At 42.8% G+C, this 19,861-nt stretch overlaps 1 protein-coding gene across 1 annotated transcript in view; it reads left to right on the top strand.

The window, feature by feature from the left end:
* LOC135896919 (G patch domain-containing protein 1) overlaps positions 1-19,861 on the top strand; it is a 74,637-nt gene that overhangs the window by 32,421 nt on the left and 22,355 nt on the right. The window contains exons 6-11 of the mRNA XM_065425430.2: positions 1,220-1,349; positions 12,038-12,244; positions 12,584-12,850; positions 14,189-14,364; positions 18,083-18,210; positions 19,044-19,156. Coding sequence (XP_065281502.1) covers positions 1,220-1,349; positions 12,038-12,244; positions 12,584-12,850; positions 14,189-14,364; positions 18,083-18,210; positions 19,044-19,156 — 1,021 coding nt within the window. The remainder of the gene's footprint in view (positions 1-1,219; positions 1,350-12,037; positions 12,245-12,583; positions 12,851-14,188; positions 14,365-18,082; positions 18,211-19,043; positions 19,157-19,861) is intronic.

Here is a 19,861-nt window from a genome sequence, read left to right as displayed (position 1 = left end):
TACCTGTTGAAAAAGTTAAGTTCCAGAACATCATGTTTTGTTGTCTGGAAGGTGGATGTATATAAAAATTCAAGGCGCCCGGCGAAGGTGGATGACTGGCGGAGCTGTAAACATCTTGGTAAGAAATGTTTCCAATCACTGATAGGTCGTTTTCAAACCACGATCGGTCATACACGCAACAACTGAAACCAAACGTTTTGTCCACAAATTCTCGATGGAATTGCACGTCCACACTGCTGTAAGTATCAGCCTTCTAAGGGCAGTACCTCAGTCGTTGCACCGCATTAATCGCCTCGCAATCTGGGGGACTTTCTGCTCGAGCCCGTCACTTATGGGCAGCCTCCTCGGCACGCTCCTTGCTGGTTCGTGCCGCCCGCAGCTCTCACTCATTCTCGCATCTGCGGTCCCGAAGTTGGGCCTTGTGAGCAGTGTGTTCTTCAGCAGTATGCACTACGCGTGGCCTGCCCATACTAGTGCACGCAACATACTAACTGTCTGTTTGGTTCTTAGCACAGGCGTGGAAATGCAGCAGATGGCTTGTTAGCAACCACCTGTCACGCCAAATAATCGATGTATGCTACGGCCATTAGCACTCCCTCGGTGCAGCCAAACCTAGCAGTTGGCTAAGTCAAGATCTGGGGTAGCTGTCAAAACTGCATTACGTTCGCACTTCGCAACGTTTCAAACGTTAACAATCACGTGACATCAAATCTTTCTTGAATAACATTCTGTCGCACACCACACAACTGAATCTGAAATGTCTGTCCAGAAAGTCCCTCTGAAACTTTGCATACACACCCTTGTGCTCGTGCAATTTACTGGTGTGGTACCTGCGCCACTTCGCCGCATTCTCCGCTTTATGGCACCCGTCTTCCCGTTAAGCCCGTCACTTACGGGCAGCCTCCCGGGCACGATCTTTGCTACTACTCGCCACCCGTTTCCTAGCTTTCATCTTACTACGCCAGATGTCAGCACATGCCTTGCTGGTTTGTTCCGCCTCCTAATAGAGGGCAGCATTATGTAATATTGGGTGGTTTCTTAGCTTTCCTTTTTCTACGCCAGGTGTCAGCACGTGGCTTACTGGTGTGCTTTGCCTCCTCAAAGAAGGCGTGGGAGTTTTGACACATGGGCATTGAAAAATTTATGGGAGGGTAGACATATACAGCTTCGCTGTAATAGAAAAAGTGAGCTTCTTTAATGCTTTATGCTGGCTTTTCAGGCATTCGGTGTTGGCGCTTTTGAAGAGGATGACAGCGATATTTACGCTCGTGAAGATATGTCCCAGTACAGTTTTGAGGTAACTGACGAACCTGAGGACAAGCCTCGCAAAGTGCTTCCTGCCATTGACGGTATGAATCTAAGCTCACTGGCTTTCTTTTGGATAGCATTTTGTGTATGTGCTGATACTAACAAAATCTGAAGCATGCATGGATAGGAATGAATTGTAATGTCTCTTATGTGTTTAGTGACTAGTCTGGCCACTTTCAAACTGCAACCTAGCATTCCAAGCAGAGTGTTAAGGATCTCATAGGGCATGTGTTTTTTCTGAGCCAATCTAAGTAACCAAGAAAGTGCTTTTTTTTTCATCATCGGTGCAGGATAAAGGCCTCTTCCAGAGACCACTAACTGGCATTGCCCACCACCAACCAAGCCTGCCCCATTCCTTTGTAATGTCATCAGTTCATCCAATCCTCTGCTGATATTGATTACTCTTACCCTTTGTTAACACACATTCTCTGTGTTATAATAGGCTGCTGACTATGAGTGCTGCGTATTACATGACCTATCCAACTCGATCTGTTCTTAATAATCACAACTGGGACATTACCTACCCATGTTTGATCCCTAGTCCTTAGTGTTACCTTTCTATTGCTTAACCATTTGCAAATCATATTCCTTTCTGGTGCTTATCACACAATCCTTAGCTTCTTGCTGAGCTTTCTTTAGCCATCTATTTATTTATTTATTTATTTATTTATTTATTTATTTATTTATGTTCACGGATACCCTGCAGCACCCATTCAGGGCATTATTGTAGGGGGAGTAATCACGCAAAGTACAAGTTATAATTTCCTACAGGCCATACCACATCATACAAATGTGTCACATTTAATAACATTGTTAGAAGCACTGTAGAATGCAAGAGCAACGCATCACGCATTTAGATCACATTTCAGAACAGGAAAAAAGAAAGAAAGAGAATGCCAACAATGGTATTGAGTTATACACAGAGGAAATACAGTTAATAACTGGAATAACAATGAAAAACAGTTTTGTGAGTGTTTGAATAAGAACTGCTGCAAGAGCCGAGGAAATGGCAAAGTCGGTGCAGTAACAATCTCCTCTGGGAAGCGGTTCCATTCATGTATTGTTTTAGGAAAACATTTACAATTAAGAGCATTTTTATGGCTCAGACTGTCAAGCTACGGTAATTTGGGGGGGGGGGGGGGGGGCAGCTGCGTTCCCTCACAGACTTGTTTTTTGTTGAACCCTGTTGGTTCTTGAAAGATGGCGAAAAAAACAAGTCGCAGCCTGAAGCACTTACATTTTTCCTGTAGTAAAGCCCACCCCAGCTTTCTCATAATATCACTGCATCTTTTTTGTGGAGTCATGGACGCTGCATGCAAAATGGGCTACATGTTCCTGAACATGTTCTAATTCATCTATATTTGGCTTATAGCAAGGTAGTAAGCAGTGCAAGCATATTCTAGGATTGGATGGACGTTTGACATTTAATGTTTTCTTCATTACTATAGGTGTATTTCGGAAGTTTTTTTGCAGAGAGTTTAGTACTTGACTAGCTTTTACTGTTAACTGCACCGCATGAGTATTAGAAGACAAAGTGTTAGCGAGAACTACTACTAAATATTTGCATTCTGTTCCGACAGACAGAAGCAAACAATCCATGTGATAGTTGGTAACCAGAGGCTGTTCCTTATTCATAAACCTAATGATGTCACATTTGGAGAAGTCAAGCTTCAAATTCCTCAGCCCAGACCACAAAAGTTATTGAGATCCCTTCGTGTTTTGTAGAGCACACTGCAGGTGATACTAACTGGAACACCAGTACATATTTCTTTTTTTAAATGTCAGCCCATAAAGCCATTGAAAAGGAGAATTGTCACAAGTACTAGCACATCCTCTTGCTATGAGCATTGACGTTCGGACTTGTTGGTAAGACATACTTAAGAATGTTAAATGCAGTAACGTACAGGAACAAGCAAGTGGGTACAAGCACTGTGTTTTCGCATTCGCTTTATAGTATACACACCATGTGTGTGAGAGAGAGAGAAAGAGAGGGGGTGTTTTTTTTCTTCCACCCCCCTCAATAATTGGCCTCAGCCTACTATAGCACAGTTCAGCCTCTTAAGATGCTTTGCATAAATAGGCAAGCATTACTTGCTCTGCAAATTACAGTGTTCAGATAGCTAATTACCACATTTACTCTAAATAGCTGATAAATTGTTCACCTTAGGCGCATGTTACAATAGTAGCTTTGGAGCCAGGCTGTAGTGAAGTCATATATGCTTAGTGGAAATTCTGAGACTAAACAGTTTTGCAATAGGTTACAAAATGCACTGGGGCTCCAGAGAAGTACTGACGCATTATTTCAAAATTGTCAAAATGCTGCCACATACTGTTCACATGTAAAAGGACGGCACTTAACAGGTATGAAGGTTGGGGAAGCACTATATATATTGATACATAATTTGTTCTCAAATTTCCAGACATGGCACCATTGACATTATCATGACATCATGACACAGAGCAAAATTTGCTGACATCATGTAGCAATAAGGCTAGGTATGATTACATTGCTCATTAAAAAAAAATAACCTGAGTGCAGCGCATAGCTCTTGTGGCTGCACTTGCTTATGGCAGCCACAGCAATTGCAGGAACAGAGTGAGACAAGGTACCATGACATCATTATGCATCCACCTCCTGGATACTGGAACTCGTTCTTAGAAATGTGTTATAGTAAATTATTTAAAGGGCCCCTCAACAGGCCACATAGGAAATTTCCGTTATACGCTGGATTTTGTTACGTGTCCTGTAGGGAGTGTTCTGCCACAAACACTTTTCAAATTGGTTCATTAATAGCCAAGATGGAAATATTTCATTGCCGGGAACCTATGATTTCAGGAAGCGAGGGCCACTGCCAAGAGAGACGCTCTCTCCAGTTGCCCCATCCAGCCTCTGCGAGCGAAATTCTTTCCCTGCATTTTCCCGTACTGGAGCTTGAAGATCGCGTGACGCATATGTCACGGGCCCTGCCTTCATTTTTTTCTCCTCACTTTTTTGCTGCGTGGCGCACTTCTGCTGACGGTGTCACGTGTGAGCTGTTGCGATTGTCTCGGTTCACGCAGCGCACGATATTGTGCGCTGTGCACAAGAACACGTGACTAGTGGTACAGTAAAAGCTAGTTAATTCAGATCTCGTGAGACCGGGAAAAATGTCCGAATTATCCGAATGCCAAATTAACAAATGAATAGGAAAAACATCATTAAAATCAAGTTGGAGAAGCATACCTTTATTTACTGAAGTATTTTGCAATAGTCGTCTGCTTTTTCGTGCAGATTCCGGCTGACATGACAATTTTTCTTAACTCTTCCAAGTGGCCAACAGCCTGCAAACTGTCGGAAGTGCTCAGGCAAATGTCCTTCAATATCAAAAGCACCTCCGTGACTTCTCGTGAAGTGTGATGAGGTCGCTGCTGCACCTCCTCGCATGACTCTTCGTCTGAATCATGGTCTTCCCGGGCGCCCGTGACATCATTAATAATTTCTTCATCGGTCAGGAAACCAGTCGTGGTGACACAATCATCAATCGCGATGTAGTCCTGAAGGGTCACATCTGTGGGAAGGATAGCATCGAAGTTTGGGCAGTCATCATCGGTGGACACGGCTGACACCTCGTCGGCTACTGCCGCATGCTCAGGCCTCACAAAACCACTGTGCCGAAAACAGTTGGCGATAACTTGTGGAGGTGTATTTTTCCACTAGTGGGTGATGATGTTGCACTGCGCCGAGTAAGTCCACTTCATTCAGCTTACCAACTTCTTAGCATAAGATCATTCGCTGTAGAAGGTGCTTTCGGTACTTCAACTTCACGTAGTGAATGATACCCTGGTCCATCGGCTAAAAGGCACATGTAGTGTTGGGCGGCAAAAAAACTACCTTGACGCTCTTCAGTTCGACTGTACAGTTATGTGCACTGCAGTTGTCAACAACTTTAATTATCTTGCAATCCTTAGATGTGAAGTGCCGGTCTAACTGCCGCAGCCAGCCTAAAAAAATGTCCAAGGTCATCCAAGCCTTCCTGTTCGCTCTGTACTCGACAGGAAGGCTTTTGATGTTTTTAAAACAACGTGGCTTATGGGCCTTCCCGATGACAACAAGTGGCAAGCACTCCATGCCAGTCATATTGGTGGCAAGAAGCACAGTTATCCTTTGCTTGCACTTCTTTCCACCAATGCACGGGTCCCCTTTGAAAGTCACCGTCTTGTCGGGCTGAGCTCTGAAAAATAGAGCTGTTTCGTTTCCATTGAACGCGTAATTTGGTTCATATGCGGCGATGTGCTCAAGCAGCTTCACATTTTTCCACTGTGGGGTCACGCTTTCGTCAGCGCTGGCCTTTTCGCCGCACACACTTCTGAAGACAAGTTCATGTTTCTCCCGAAACCTTGCGAACCACCCTTGTGAAGCTCTGAATGATTCTATGTTCATCACTGCAGCGTACTTCTCACCTTGTGCCATGATGAGAGGTCCGCTCAAAGGCAGATGCGCGTTGCGACAGTCAATAACCCACTGGAGCAAAGCTTCTTCGAGCTGAGGAGGAGCTGCGGTTCATAACCGTTTTCTTGATGCATAAAACTTCTCACTTTCGAAGGCTTGAAGAATCTGTGGTTCATTTTTCACGTACGTTCCCAACGTGCTATGCTTCACGTTGTACTTGGTCATAACGTGCTGTCGCGATTCACCGTTCTTCAAACCCTACAAGATTTCCACCTTAGTTGCCAACTTCTTCGCCTCGTACTTCTGCCGCTTTGCCGGCATTGCCATCACTGTAGCGCACGATGGTGGTGACATGCAAAACGCAGTCACAACAAAAAAAGAAAACTCCTCAAGAAGAGATGATGCCGACTTGGCAACACAAGGGAAAATGGCGTCGAAGGCGCAGTGGAGCGAAGAAAGAAGACACCAACGTTTGGTGATGCTGCGATCACCCCCACTAATTGATGACGATGGCAATGCCTCTCAGGTTTCGGTTTCACTCCAGTGGTGCCAGCGCTGCTTTACCATACTTTCGTGTAGTGGCAGCCATAGTCATTTGTCCGAATTAAGCAGCATGGAGCCAAATTCTGACGAAATAATGAAGGTTTGGTCCCATAGACTAATGTGCACTTTGGCCGGGACCAATAGAGCCGTCCGAATTTTCCGAATTAAAAGGTGTCGAATTAACGACCTTTTACTGTATAAGTCAGTGCTACGCAAATACTGAGGCAGACACAAGTGGTTCGCAGAGCATGATCGTGCGCTGGAACACGGTAGAAAATGACATACTTTCGTTGTCTGCGTTCACGACTACACGATGCGGGAACAAGCAGACAAAATGAAAGTACATCTCTCTTGCTGCTGTGTGAAGTAAAACAAGAACATGCAAGCATTTGGTTTGTTTGTTTTATTGCTTCTGTAACCTTCAATTAGTTTATTGAAGCAACAGATTATGCAAATAACAGATAGTGCCTTGAATAATTCTCGAAGTCACGTGACACTACAAGCGACGTCACAGCAGTGCAATGTACATAGACGCACTTGTGCGATAAACGTTGACACTCCGGCTGGGAGTGCAGCGCCCGTGAGGAGAAGGGAAAATGGCGTTTAATTTGAAATTTCAGCTCTTTGCACAGCACATAGCGATGTAATACTTAGCAGACAGGAACATTAGTGTGCATTGTATGCACGGCGCTTGTCATCTCAAAATGGCCAGACCTGGTGAGGGGCCCTTTAATGCACTCCGATGCTTTTCAGTATTTTTTTCTAGGGTTTTATTTATTTATTTATTTATTTATTTATTTATTTATTTATTATTTACCTGTTTCACCTTTGCAGGCATCACAGCAGGGAGTATGTACAGGGAGTATCACAAACAGAAAGCACAATAAAAATCACCATTACTTTCGATACTAACAAGGTCAGGCAAATGACTCATTTCACTCTTCTATAAATTAGACAAAGAAAAGAATATCTGATGGCGTCACTCCTAAAAGAAAACTCATGAACTGTTACTGGGATAGCATCTCTGTGGATGTTCATTTAATGCAAAGAAAAAATGGCAGATTGAAAATGTCATGACAGTACTTCTTTAATGGTTTCCGTAAAGAAAGAGAAAAAGTTTTGTTGAAAGGCAAGTGGGAAGTCTGCTGGCTTCACCATAACAGTGTAGCGTGCAGCAAGAACAAAGAACTCAGCAGTGTGGAGAAGGAGGGAGAGAGAAGGACAGGGAGAAAGAAGTCTCTCTCACACTCTGCCGGATGATACTAACTGGAACACCAGTGCATACTTTAGCAGATTTTTGAGGCCACATATCTCAAAACTAATGCTAGTCTCAGGATTCCTTCAAGGACTTTCTTATTATCTAGCTTCATTTCTGCGATTGTAACATGTGCTCAAAGGGAAAAGTTGGAAAGTGAATTTATGAAACTTAGTAATTAGGCTCTATGAGCATTGTGGCTTGTCATGCAAGTAATGCTCACGTCTTTTAGCTATCAACATAAAGTGACGAAACTGCACTGTCTGTCACATATGTTCGAAGATCTGAAATTTATTTTATAATAATTCATTGCATATTCCATTCTTTTCACCCCTTTTATTGGCTTAGATGTCAGCATGCCACCGTTAGCTTCTGGATTGGCCACTTGGCATGACAAATAATAAGGAACAAAAAATTAAAAAAATGAAATTGGTGTTTACAAAATATGGCCCCTGTAGGAAAGAAAAAAAGTCACTAAACTTAACATATGCAAAATTGTTTTGGCATGTGCATTTGGCTCAGCTCATCGAAAACCTGGATGGGTAGCTGTCTTGTGTGCCATGCATTGACATCCAAGTGAACCGGTCCCAATAACTCAGTTGTTGACTTTGGGACCTCCTTTTCCATTTCATAATTGTCAGAATGGTAATCATTATGTGAAATAGTAAATTTGAATTGAAAACACAGAAAATGCCTCAGTATATCCAGCAGCCATTAAGAAAGGCTGTCCTGAACCATTTTGCCTCTTTGTGGAGTCCACCACAACAGCCCTGCATGGCCAAGAAGCTGAGCAGACTGGAAGCACTTCTGCTTCACTTTATCTACAAGGGATCAGTGCGTACTTTGACATGGCAGTGCAATATAATATAGGTGATGTTGCCGGTGTGCATATTCTGTCATGACCATGGCTGTGTGAGGCGCTACTTATAGCCTTGTCACAAGGGCAATGTCAGTGTCCATTGAATTCACTGGCTGTGGAATTTTCAATGGTCATTTATGGCTGCTGCTGCTGCTGCTACATGGCACATCAGGAAACTTTCATGTGTTAAGACACATGGCATTAGGAACACTAGATGCAGGAAACTACATTTGCTAAAAATTTGTAATGAAGCCGCTGCATTTGAAAGAATGTGACTTGTAAGGTGGGCGTCCAATCTGGTGCGCGTTTACCCAGGTTGTCTACCAACCGGGAAAACCGGGAATTCTCAGGGATTTTGAATAGTCTGAAAATACTCAGGGAAACTCAGGGAATTGGTGCTTCTGCCAGGGAAAATTAGCTTGAATTTTGTTGAAAGGGAGCGAAAGTGGCGGTAATGCTGGGGGAAGGGGGCTCGAGTCACACAAATGAATCGTAACGAATTGTCTTTGACGCCGTGTCGTCGGCTGGAGGAGTTGCCAGTGTACAGTCAACGACTGACTTTCCGGACGCTCGATAATTCGGACGGCTTCGCGGCACTGCCACGTATCCCATAGAGTGAATGTGTAGAACGTCTAAAATTTCGGACGCAAGAACCCTTCGCCGTCCGATTTTCCGAACTTCTTGCCGTGACCGAAGGTCCGAAATGGCATTAACCAAAGCCACCACCGCCGCCATCTTCATTACCTCGCCGCCTCGAACCGGCGTTCTCGCACGCAGATCTGCTGGCAGCCGCAGCCACAAACGCCGCAACGCTAGGTTTAGCAGCTTTGACGTTCGCTATTAAGCTTCTTGCCGTTCTGTGCCCTGTTTTTTCATTATAGAATTCGCCGCTGTTAGCAATGGCACCGATTCCGCCTTCGTGGTCCTCGCGATTGGCTTCGAAGCTCGGAAAGCATGGTGCGTTGTGTGAGCCGGTTCGCGAAAGTCAGCTTCGCCTCAATACAGAAATGTTACGCGATGAAGCATACGCAAAAGTATTGCGGTGAAGCATAAGCGTGGGAAGGGGCAATTGTCACGGCACATAGTATTATCCCTTAATTATACACGCGTGCACCCGCCATCTCCTGTCACAGTACGAGCACCGATATACCTAATAAGTCTACTGGCAGGCCTTCGGAGGTGTTTCGGATGTGCCCGTGGCGACTTGAGCTCTTAAGGGCAGTGAAAATCATGCATTCATTTTTTAGAACTGCCCGATTTTTCGGACGTCTTCGCGGCCCCTAGGCAGTCCAAGTGGATGCTTCAAATGGTCCGTGGGGCGAACGTGCAGCGCAAGGAGGACGTGAACAGGAAGGACCTACACATTGAAGAATGAACGGAAAGGGAAGCGTGCCGCCGCTTCTTTGAAGGACCTTGAGTTGAAAAAACAAAGTGTTGGCTGAAGCCAAGACGCAGGTGTCCCTCTATTCAAACTAAAATAAACTGTTTAAAGCAGTGAAACGCAACACTGAGGCATTGTGCGCGGGCTGAGAGTATGTCAGGGCATATCAATCGTTATCTTGGTAACAGCGCAAAGGGATACGGAGAAAAGGAAGAAACACAACACGGGCGCCCGTGTTGTTGTGTTCCTTCCTTTTCTGCATGTCTCTTTGCATTGTTGCCAAAAGTATGATGAATCCTAACCAACTCGCCCACCTTGCTGTATTGCTTCAGCACATGTCAGGACAGTTGAGGTTGACTTACCAGCTACTGAGAAAGAATCTCACTTTTGACAAAGTTTGGCCTTATGCCAATGAGCTTGCTATTAGTTATAAATAGCTCGTGTTCAAAAATATTGATTTCTGTATGCCTATTCATTTTATTCGTATTTGAGAATGTTAGACTCGATTTACAATGGGTTTTACCATTTTTTTTTCTGAGATATTTTATTCGCTGTGCATTTTACTAACCCCTCCATTCTGTTTTCTTTTTGAATAAGATAAACACTGCTTCTTAATATTCAAACTGGATTAAGTTGTATTTTTTATTTTTTAACATGCTTTCTAGAGAGTGAAAGTGTTGGGCAACGTGGTGTCAGCCCACCTTGACATAAAACAAAGTTCTGTGTCACTCAGAAAATATTGCAAAGGCAGCCAGGGAAAACCAGGAAAACTCAGAGAAATTAGAGATGACAACTTGGTAGACACCCTGGTTTACCCTATTAGCAGTACTGGACTGCTGTGTATTTTCACTTATTTTATTGTGTTGTGCATATAAAAGCCTCATTATACAATGTCAAGGCTGAAGTGTTGCATCATAAGCTGTGTTAAGCCTTGCAAACTTGGCCAACGCATTGCAGCCAATGTGTTACTGGAGACAATCACTGTTTGCAGCAGTTATTGCTTTTTGACGCTGCACTGCCCAGTTCTACCCATATAAACTGGTCCCAACTCCTCTTGTCTGTGAGAAAGAAACAGCCCACAATACAGCAACAGTTCAGTAGAGTTTCATGGTACCACATTGCATATGTTCAGTTGATATGTTCCTGTGCTGGTTTCAGCAAGTACATAGTGACACAATTTAGAGCTTAGCAGAGGTTGTTGTGCAATTGTTTTTGGCTATGGTGTATCATTCCTATTCTCATACTTTAAAAGGCCCCTTACCAGGCCCCAAAGCAAATTTTGGTTATACGCTGGAAGCTGTTACGTGTCCTCTAGGGAGCATTCTGCTGCAAACCCATGATTTCAGAAGGTGAGCTCCACTGCCAAGCAAGACTCTATCCACTCGCCCCTTCTAGCCTCCGAAAGTGAAATTCCTTCTCTGCGTTGTTCCACACCGAACTTCGAGGATCGCGTGACGCATATGTCACAGGCCCTGCCTTCATTTCTTTTTCTCCTCGTGCCCCCCCCCCTGGCGCTACGCACCTTCGCTGACTGCGTCGCATGCGAGCTGTTCTGATTGTATGGTTTCGCGCAGTGCACGATTTTGCACGCTGTGCACAAGGACACATGACTAGTGGTATAATTCAGTGCTATACGAATACTGAGGCAGAACAAGCGGATCGTTGAGCGTGATCACACGTTGGAACGCAGTAGAAAATGGCATAGTTTTGGTACCTACACACATGACTGCAAGACCGTGGGAACAAGCAGATGAAACGAAAGTATATCTCTCTTGCTTCAGTGCAGAGTAAAACAAAAAACACGCAGACATTCCCTTCGTGTGTTTTATTATTTCTCTTAACTTCGGTTCATCAATTCAAGCAACAGATCACACAAATAACAGATGTTGCCTTGAATAATTCTCGAAGTCACATGTCACCACGAGCGACGTCACAATGCGGACACGAGTACGTAGGCGCAGGGACACGAGTACGTCACCATCTGGCTTGGAGCGTGGTCGCAGCGAGGGAAAGGAAAAACGATGTTCGGATTGAAATTTCAAGCACTTCCGTGGCACGTAGCGATGTAATTCTTTGCAAACACGATTGTTAGTGCGCATTGTATGCTCTACGCTTGTCAACTCAAAATGGCCAGACCTGGTGAGGGGCCCTTTAAGATTTCTGTTGGCCCTGTGTCTCGCTTTTATTGCTTATGGTTTATGTGAATATCTGTAGTTGAGTGAATACTGCACATTGGCCAACATATTTGACTGTTTCTTTCAGGGAGAAGGAGCAAGCCTGTGCATCAACTGACTAAGATGCTGGAAGGCTTTCACCTCGCTAAAGAGCCACCAATAGTGATGAAGTTCTACCCACCACCAGAAATTCCTGCAGATTTTGAACCTATCCACAAGGCACCTAGGAAAGAACGAAGACGCTTTGAAGAACCCAAAAGTAACCTTTGCAAGGACAAGAAAACTGAGCATTCAGGTAGTGAAACAAATTGTTCCTGCAACATCTCAGGAGCATTCAGCAAAATTGCTTTACGTTGAGTTATTTGTAAGTTCACCTTTGTCTCACAGAACTTGTGTTTATGAACAAGAATTTTTAGTGGCTTTATCTTATTAGTCTACATATTTTACAGGCATTCTTGATGGTAGTTTGGTAAATGTGTTTGTATGTTACTTTCATTGCATCTTTAGTTCTGTGAGCATGTGTACTGTGAAATATTATTGGTGCCTTGTAATATTTCTCCCCCTTTGTGTTGTATGAACTATAATACAATAGGCATGCAGCATTCTGTCTTTATAGTAGTACCATCCTTTCCAGGATCTGTCTTTGACCTCATATCGCCAGCTGACAGGGAAAGACTTGAAGGCATCAAGAAAACTGGCAGCACTGAGATTGTGAAAGAAACTGTCAATTCCAGCAAAGCTCAGCCACTTCCGCCTGTTTCTCAAACAGCATCGTCTTCTGACACACCCTCACCTACTCCTGTCTCTGAGCCAGGAAAACCCATGAAGCCATTTGCACGGGACGAGGCAAAGCAAAGGCGATTTGAGCAGTATTTGACCCTCTTGAACTCTAACAGACTTGGTAAGTGTTAACTTATTTTCATTGCAAAGCTTTTTGGGAAAGACCAGCTTGTGGTTGTGCTGGTCTTTCTAGAGAGTGAAAGTGTACACATCTGCAGTTTCGTGGGGCAGATGGCATCTTGATTTCTGTCTTTTATTAGCATTATGTCACTGCGGTCTCTTGCCAGCTCATTGAATTCCTTTTCTCACCCTTTCTTCCCATGTAAGGTTTACTCAAAAGGGTTAGCAGCAATTTTAGTGGCCTTGCAGCAAAATTCGCCAATAATTTAGCAACCTTTATGACTCACTTTAGCAACATGCTTCAAAAAATTATGGTACCACTGCTCTTGGCATCCTCTACAGCTTTTGTATTCACACCATGGTGATTATTTCTGTGTATTAAAAAATAAATTGTTTGTTAAATAATTACTGAAGCACAATGAAAAATACATTCATGACTTGCACAAATGTTATTTGTGAATAAGTTAGTTTCATTTGTTTCGAGCCCTCTATTATTTCTTTATTGTTAATGTTTAGTTGTGGCAGCCAGTATATCCAGAATGTCCCAGCTAATATGCACCAAGTTTAAAAAGCAATGAATGCCTTTTGTGCAGATGTAGCCAACTGTATGTTCTTATAAACTGCCAGAAAAAGCCTCCAGCAACACTTGTATTCTCCTTAAATAGATTGTAATGTATAATTAACCAGCATTTTTATAAATAAATACGAAATTATACATAATTTCTTTAATGTCAGTGCAGCCTCCTGCATGCTTTCCACAGCAGTAGTACTCTCGCTGTGCACAAACTAAATATGCTCCATGCCTAACCTGTCGAATATGTTAATTTGACAGCATTTATAGTGGCATGGCCAGGTAATTCATGCAAGTACTTAGCTGACCATCTAGCCTGAGCACATGACAGTTTTGGCAACAGTAAACCATCTGCAAAAGCCAAGTAATTGGGACCGTGGCATAGTCTAAAAATGTGCTGCATCAGACAAACCCATGCAGTACCTTGATTAACCTTGTGGCCAACCTTGAAAAAACAGACATTGTGACTCGAATACAATAAAGTTCTTTTTTTTCCAATTGATAAGAAATCACTATTTTCCCTGTTATTATGAGTTGGTGCGAGAACAATCAAGGTTATTGCATTTTTTAATTTTTTGAAGTCTCAAAATTGGGGTGCGTGTTATAATCTAGGGCATCCTATTTTTTATTTCTGGTCATTAAAAATTTGGTGTGTGTTACAATTGAAAGCACATTGGAATCGAGTAAGTACGGTACGTAGCTGTTGCCTCACAAAAACTATTTCACAGGTTAATGGTGACATACTCATATTTGCACATTTTCCTGTAGAAGTATTTTCAGCCATGCAACCAGTTAGCATGACAGAGTGGGAAAAGGAAAGAGAACGCAAAGAGTTCCAAAGGGCAGCTATGATCTGCCAGCCAAGCCAGGGCCTGGGATCTCGGTTCATCTCCACCAGAACACTCAAGGATGATGACACCATTGATGTGCCCGTTGATAAAGTGGTATGTTGGTTTGTTGTCATCCTTTTTTCCTTATTTTCTTTTCCCCTGTTTCGCTAGCTCCGTATCCAGTTTTCAGAGTGGAGGTAGGTAAAGGTTTGTCTATCTATCAATCATCTATCCCTCTCTCTCTCTCTTTTTCTAGAAATCTCTACGGGTCTTCATTACAGCTTTATGCTGCATTCAGGTGGCTGACAGCTTTCTCTTTCAGATAGCAAAGTCTTCAAATTTCGCTGTTGCAAGTTTCATGACAATGTTTTCAGCTTCATTCTAGGACTAATGGCGAATTCCATTGAGAGGACAGGAGTAGAGCACGGCGCAGTGCGGAGTCGGGTGGCAATGCAGTGAGAGCCGGAACACTCGACCCGCCACTGCAATGTGGCGTACATTCGGAGAGCAGGTTGGAACGGGACGTGTGAGGAGAAGTGTACCATGTGACACAAGCAATCGATGTCCCAGCAATCTCTGTGGGAGAGTGGCAAAACACGTGTAACCGTGTTGTGGTTGTTGGGTGTTTACCGGTTGGCGGCCGTGTATAACATACATTTGTGCAATGCCAACGCATCCTCCGACGCATCTGGTGACAGTAGCTTTCGCTGCGGTCACTGTCGAGCATCTCAAGCACTTCAGCAAGGCAAAGACGCTTTGCTGCTGCTGTCCTCCACGAATCCAACGAGAAGCAAGGTTGTCTAGAAATGCCAGTATTTGTCGCTGAATCATTGCGAAGCTCGTTCATATTAACGACGTCAAAGTCACTGGGGCCAAAACAGCGACTACGCTTGGCTGCCGCCATTGCCACCACGCTCGCTGGCTGAAGCAAAATAAATACAAATGAGGAGGATATGACGGCTTGAATCACCTGACTTTCTTCATACTCCACTTTTCAGGCGAGAGCAGTGCAGACTGCTCCCGGCTGCTCTCAGCGCAGCGAAACTGCTCTTGTTCTACCACTGGATGACGGTGCTCCCACTCCTGTTCTACCACTGAAACACGCCGCACCTGGAAAGAGCACTTTCAGCGTGCTTTTGAGTGCTCCTGTTCTCCCACTGGAATTCGTCATAAGTGTTGCTGCTTGCATTGCATTCAGTACAGCCCCAGTTAAGCTTGGCTAAGCCCACATCCTGTTTGTGTTAGACACTTCTAGGATATTTGGTTGGTTCCCCATGGGTGTGGTATAGGGAAGAAATATAGGCTTCAGCATTTCAGTGTTCACTTTAATTCCATCCTATTTAATTAGTGCAATTTTTCATAGCAATTGGCATGTCCTCATCATTCATGTTTGTGTGAGCGGGTTTTTTCAAGTGTGCTGCTTAGCGAAATCAGTTCTTGCCAGAGCTGAATCTGAGTCTGCATCCAAAATCCCGAAACAGAGCTGAATTTTTATGCTGAAGCTCATGTTTTCTTTAGTATGACTGCATGATATTGCTTTCTGACAAATCATATTTCTTGTACTTTTGTTGCTTTGCTTTTCTTTGAACCGCACCTTACCCTGCTGTCGCCCCATGTGAAGGATTACAGGATTACTGGTGAGGCATTAGCTGGGATGAAAAGCTAGGTAATGGGGCTCATTCAAGTACTACTAGTCATTCACGGTCAGTATTGTTCCCTTTTTGGGTAGGTCATCTACGAGTGGAGTCATGTCCTGCACCTCACAAGTGGCTTAATCATACATAGTCGACTTCCATTAATTCAACCTTGGCTCTACTGATAAAAGTGGTTTTTATTCTTCTTTCTTTTTTTTTTACACATTAAGTTAAGAAATAGGCAGCAAAAATGCCCAAACAAACCGTTGCTGCATTTGGCAGTACTTACCTAATCTAACGCCCTAAAATCCAACGTGCACCCACTTCTTATGGGCTCAACATAGGGAGCTGACTCAGAAATTATACTAGAGCACCTAAACAAAGTAGAAATACAATTTTCACCCAATTTCTTTAACAAGAAAAATGTAGCATGCCTTTAATTCTGGCCATCAGAAAAAGCCAAAATCGATTACGTTCACCATCTCAAAATGTAAACTTATCTACAGTTAATGTCCATCATCATCATTTTCAGACAGCACTTTGTTTGTTTGTTTGTTTGTTTGTTTGTTTGTTTGTTTGTTTGTTTGTTTGTTTGTTTGTTTACTTTCATACTCTCAGGGCCAGAGAGCATTAGAGAGGGGAGTGGTCTAACAATAAATTATTAATCACAACTTTGAAGGCAGCAGGGTCTTTGGTTGCAATGACGGAGGTGGAATGGTGGTTCCAGTCACTGCTTGTTTTTGGCAAAAAAGAGGCATGGCAAGTGATAGTGCGGCATAATGGAATTTTGACCTCAAGTTTATGATTGATCCACGAGGACATGTAATCTGTGGGGAGGAAAAGATCATTTTTCATTTTTAAGTGTTAAATTAGTGTAATAAATTTTGTGAAAGGTTTAAGCAAAAGCACTTGCTGCATGACTTATGTGTCAGCAGATGAAGCTTGCCTTTCATTGAAGAAACGCTGACATAGCAAGACTAATTAGCATATATTGGGCAGCAAGGTTCTGAACAGATTGAAGGGCAGTGATTAATGCAGAGCTAAATGGCTTTATCGCTGTCTAAGAAACACAACATGTCACCCTCCATATGATCCACACATTTGATATTCCAGATTTCTCTAACAACTCTGCAACAATCACAAGCGGGACAGTAACCCATGCCTAGACTAACCACTTTGCTAGTTTGTCCTACGACGTATTCAATCCTTCGGAATGCCAAGAACATGTGGCACGGCTTTGTTGCCACTAGCTTAGCCTGTTAAATAATGTATCTTATGAACTTTTATAATCAAACATTGAAAGCATTGCGTCGTCGTCACCACCCTACACAAGAACTTGTTCTGTCAACATCTTGTGATGGCAACGGTGATGACACTGGCTCTGATGGGATGAAGGTGGTCTTGGTCTTGTATCGAGCGGCATGCCGCTAACAAATTTTTGGATCAATTTTTGTGGGGAGAAAAGGCATACATTAGAATCGGGTAAATATTGTAATCATTAATTGTGCGCTGCCATTTTTTGCTTGCAAATTTTCCTAGGGCCAGACAAAAGTAGCATTTTTTGGCAGGAGATGATCCACTGCACCCTAGTGCTGCCAAAACAAGATTCTGCAGCTATTGGGGTCATCATTTAGATCAGGCACATTTGTGCCGACCAGAAAAGTTTGAATTATCTGGTGAGGGCTCATTTCAGCATAGAAAAAAAAATAGATGTGTTGGCCCATGGAAATGCATGGCTCCCGTCCGGGACTTTCATTCTGGATTGAATTGATTGAAAAATCAAATTAGCTTTTGTCAGATTAACAAAAGTCTCTTGTATACAGTATGCAAGTGGGTTGTTCTTTATGTCTGACCTTCTCACCTTTCTGTAAAGTAAGGCTGTAGATCAATGAGGTCTATTCTTGGTGACAAACTAAAAATGAATGACGAGCTCTCCCCACCATACCGCACTGCACCTGCCCTCTGTGCTCTATAAGGTAGTTCATGAGGGACACTGATATTAAAAGTAGCTTGCTTTCCTTGCAGTGTCATGGCAATGAACAAACTTAATTGACTGGCGCACTTATACAAATTCCATTTGCATGGATGGACAGCAGTGTATTTGCCACTGCATTCTTGGGTGGTCATAGTACTATTGCCGTGATGCCTGGCATTCTTTTCCCATATGTTTGTCACTCATATTGCGCTGCTTCATGCAGGAAGAAACTGCAGATGCCACCAGGGCAGCTCAATTAGGCATGTTTGGAAAGCTGACACATGACGAATTTGAATGGCACCCAACTGACCTTCTGTGCAGACGCTTCAATGTGCCAAATCCATATCCAAAGTAAGCCCTCTTTGCATGTGTGTGCAAACTTTTGAACTTAAGAATGATGAGTTTATAGAGTCCGAAGATGTTGGGCACATATTTGTGAGCACATATTATACTAATGCCAAAAATATTCCTTGTACTAAACCAGTTTTGCGTGTCCAGCTTTACATGTGCATGAGGGTGCATTCAAGCATTTCTTTCATTCCTTATTGGCAGAAATTGGTCTTTTATGGAGTACTATGAACGTTTAAATTATCTGCTGTCAGAATTATACAAGGTTGGTGACAGCAATGTTTTGTAGCTCTTTTAACTGTATGTCTTTAATTGTAGAAAGGGACAAAAAGACTACCACAGTAGTTTGCCTTGTGCGTTCCATTTGTGTACTTCACATTTTGGGAAGTGAGTTCCAACAGACCAAGACGAGGAAGAAGACACGCACACACATACTCTGCTCACAACCAGGTTTTAATAATGCAGATATACACACCTACATGAAGAACTGAAGCCCATGAAAAACAAAAAGATCTGAGAGACAAATCATGACATGTCACATACTTTCAAGGAAGTTCATCTTTTCTTTATGACAAAGAAGCCCATGTATAACTAACATATTAATCACTTTTCGTGATGAAAAACTAAGCCTCAAGAACCACTCGTGTGGCTTTCTACTTGTCTCAAAACAAAATGTTAGTGTCATTAAGCTTAGTATCATTAAAAAGCCTGTGTTAGCCACAATGTGTCTTCGTTTACTATACTCAAGATGCAGGAATGTAAACTGTAATTTCTACAGCTGCTGCTTTCTTCTGGAATTTACAGCTGATGCCCTTGCCTGTTTCTTTTTTTCACAGCTGCAGCAAAGTTGGCCTGGAAACTGTTGCGGTTGACAAGCATGCCATTTTTAACTTTTTGACACCTGTGAATGAAGATAAAAAGCCTAATGAAACAGCCAAAGAGCATGAAGGTGTGGATTTTGTCATTACTAAATGTAGTTTAGTTTACTTAAAGCCTTAATTCAATTCATTGTATTCTTCAGTTTTCGATAATAACATAACCTGTTAATGGAAGGCTTGTTAGCCCAGTTTACTTGACAGGCTATCTGTGGCTTTTCATGTATTATATACTGTCTTCAAATTTGCACTGAAGCATTACTTGTGGAGTGCTTGTATGAGCATTGGCAGGCTGACATATAATGTTCATTCTGCCCTTAGGACATGAATACAGAATACAGCCCTGTAGAACTGGTACTCTCAGATGGTGTTATTGCACTTCTAATACAGAAAATAACATTTATTACTATGAAATGCAATTTGGAGCTCCCCACATTTATCCACACATAGCTGAATGCCTGTGAGCCATTGCATCAGCAAAGTTTCAATTGAATACTTTGGACAATGCCATGTGTGCACCACTGCTCTTAAAGACTCATTTCCATTGTATTTCTGGGCTACTTGATAGAGATATCAGACTTTTGGGCTTCTGTTATACAGTTAAACCTCAATATAACGAAGTCGGTAAAATCGGCAATTTGCGTTGTTATATCGAAATTTCGTTGTATTGAAATTCAACCTTTTGTGCAAATAATTACAGTCGCCAAATAATTTTTCTTCCATGGAAAGGGGCCGCAGAATTTCTTGAATTATTGGGCAATCAAAAAAAGCAAATTTGA

This window comes from Dermacentor albipictus, chromosome 1 (assembly GCF_038994185.2).
Source record: "Dermacentor albipictus isolate Rhodes 1998 colony chromosome 1, USDA_Dalb.pri_finalv2, whole genome shotgun sequence".
Classification (NCBI taxonomy): Eukaryota; Metazoa; Arthropoda; class Arachnida; order Ixodida; family Ixodidae; genus Dermacentor; species Dermacentor albipictus.
The sequence above is the reverse complement of the archived record's forward strand: the minus strand, read 5'-3'. Positions and strand labels throughout refer to the sequence as shown.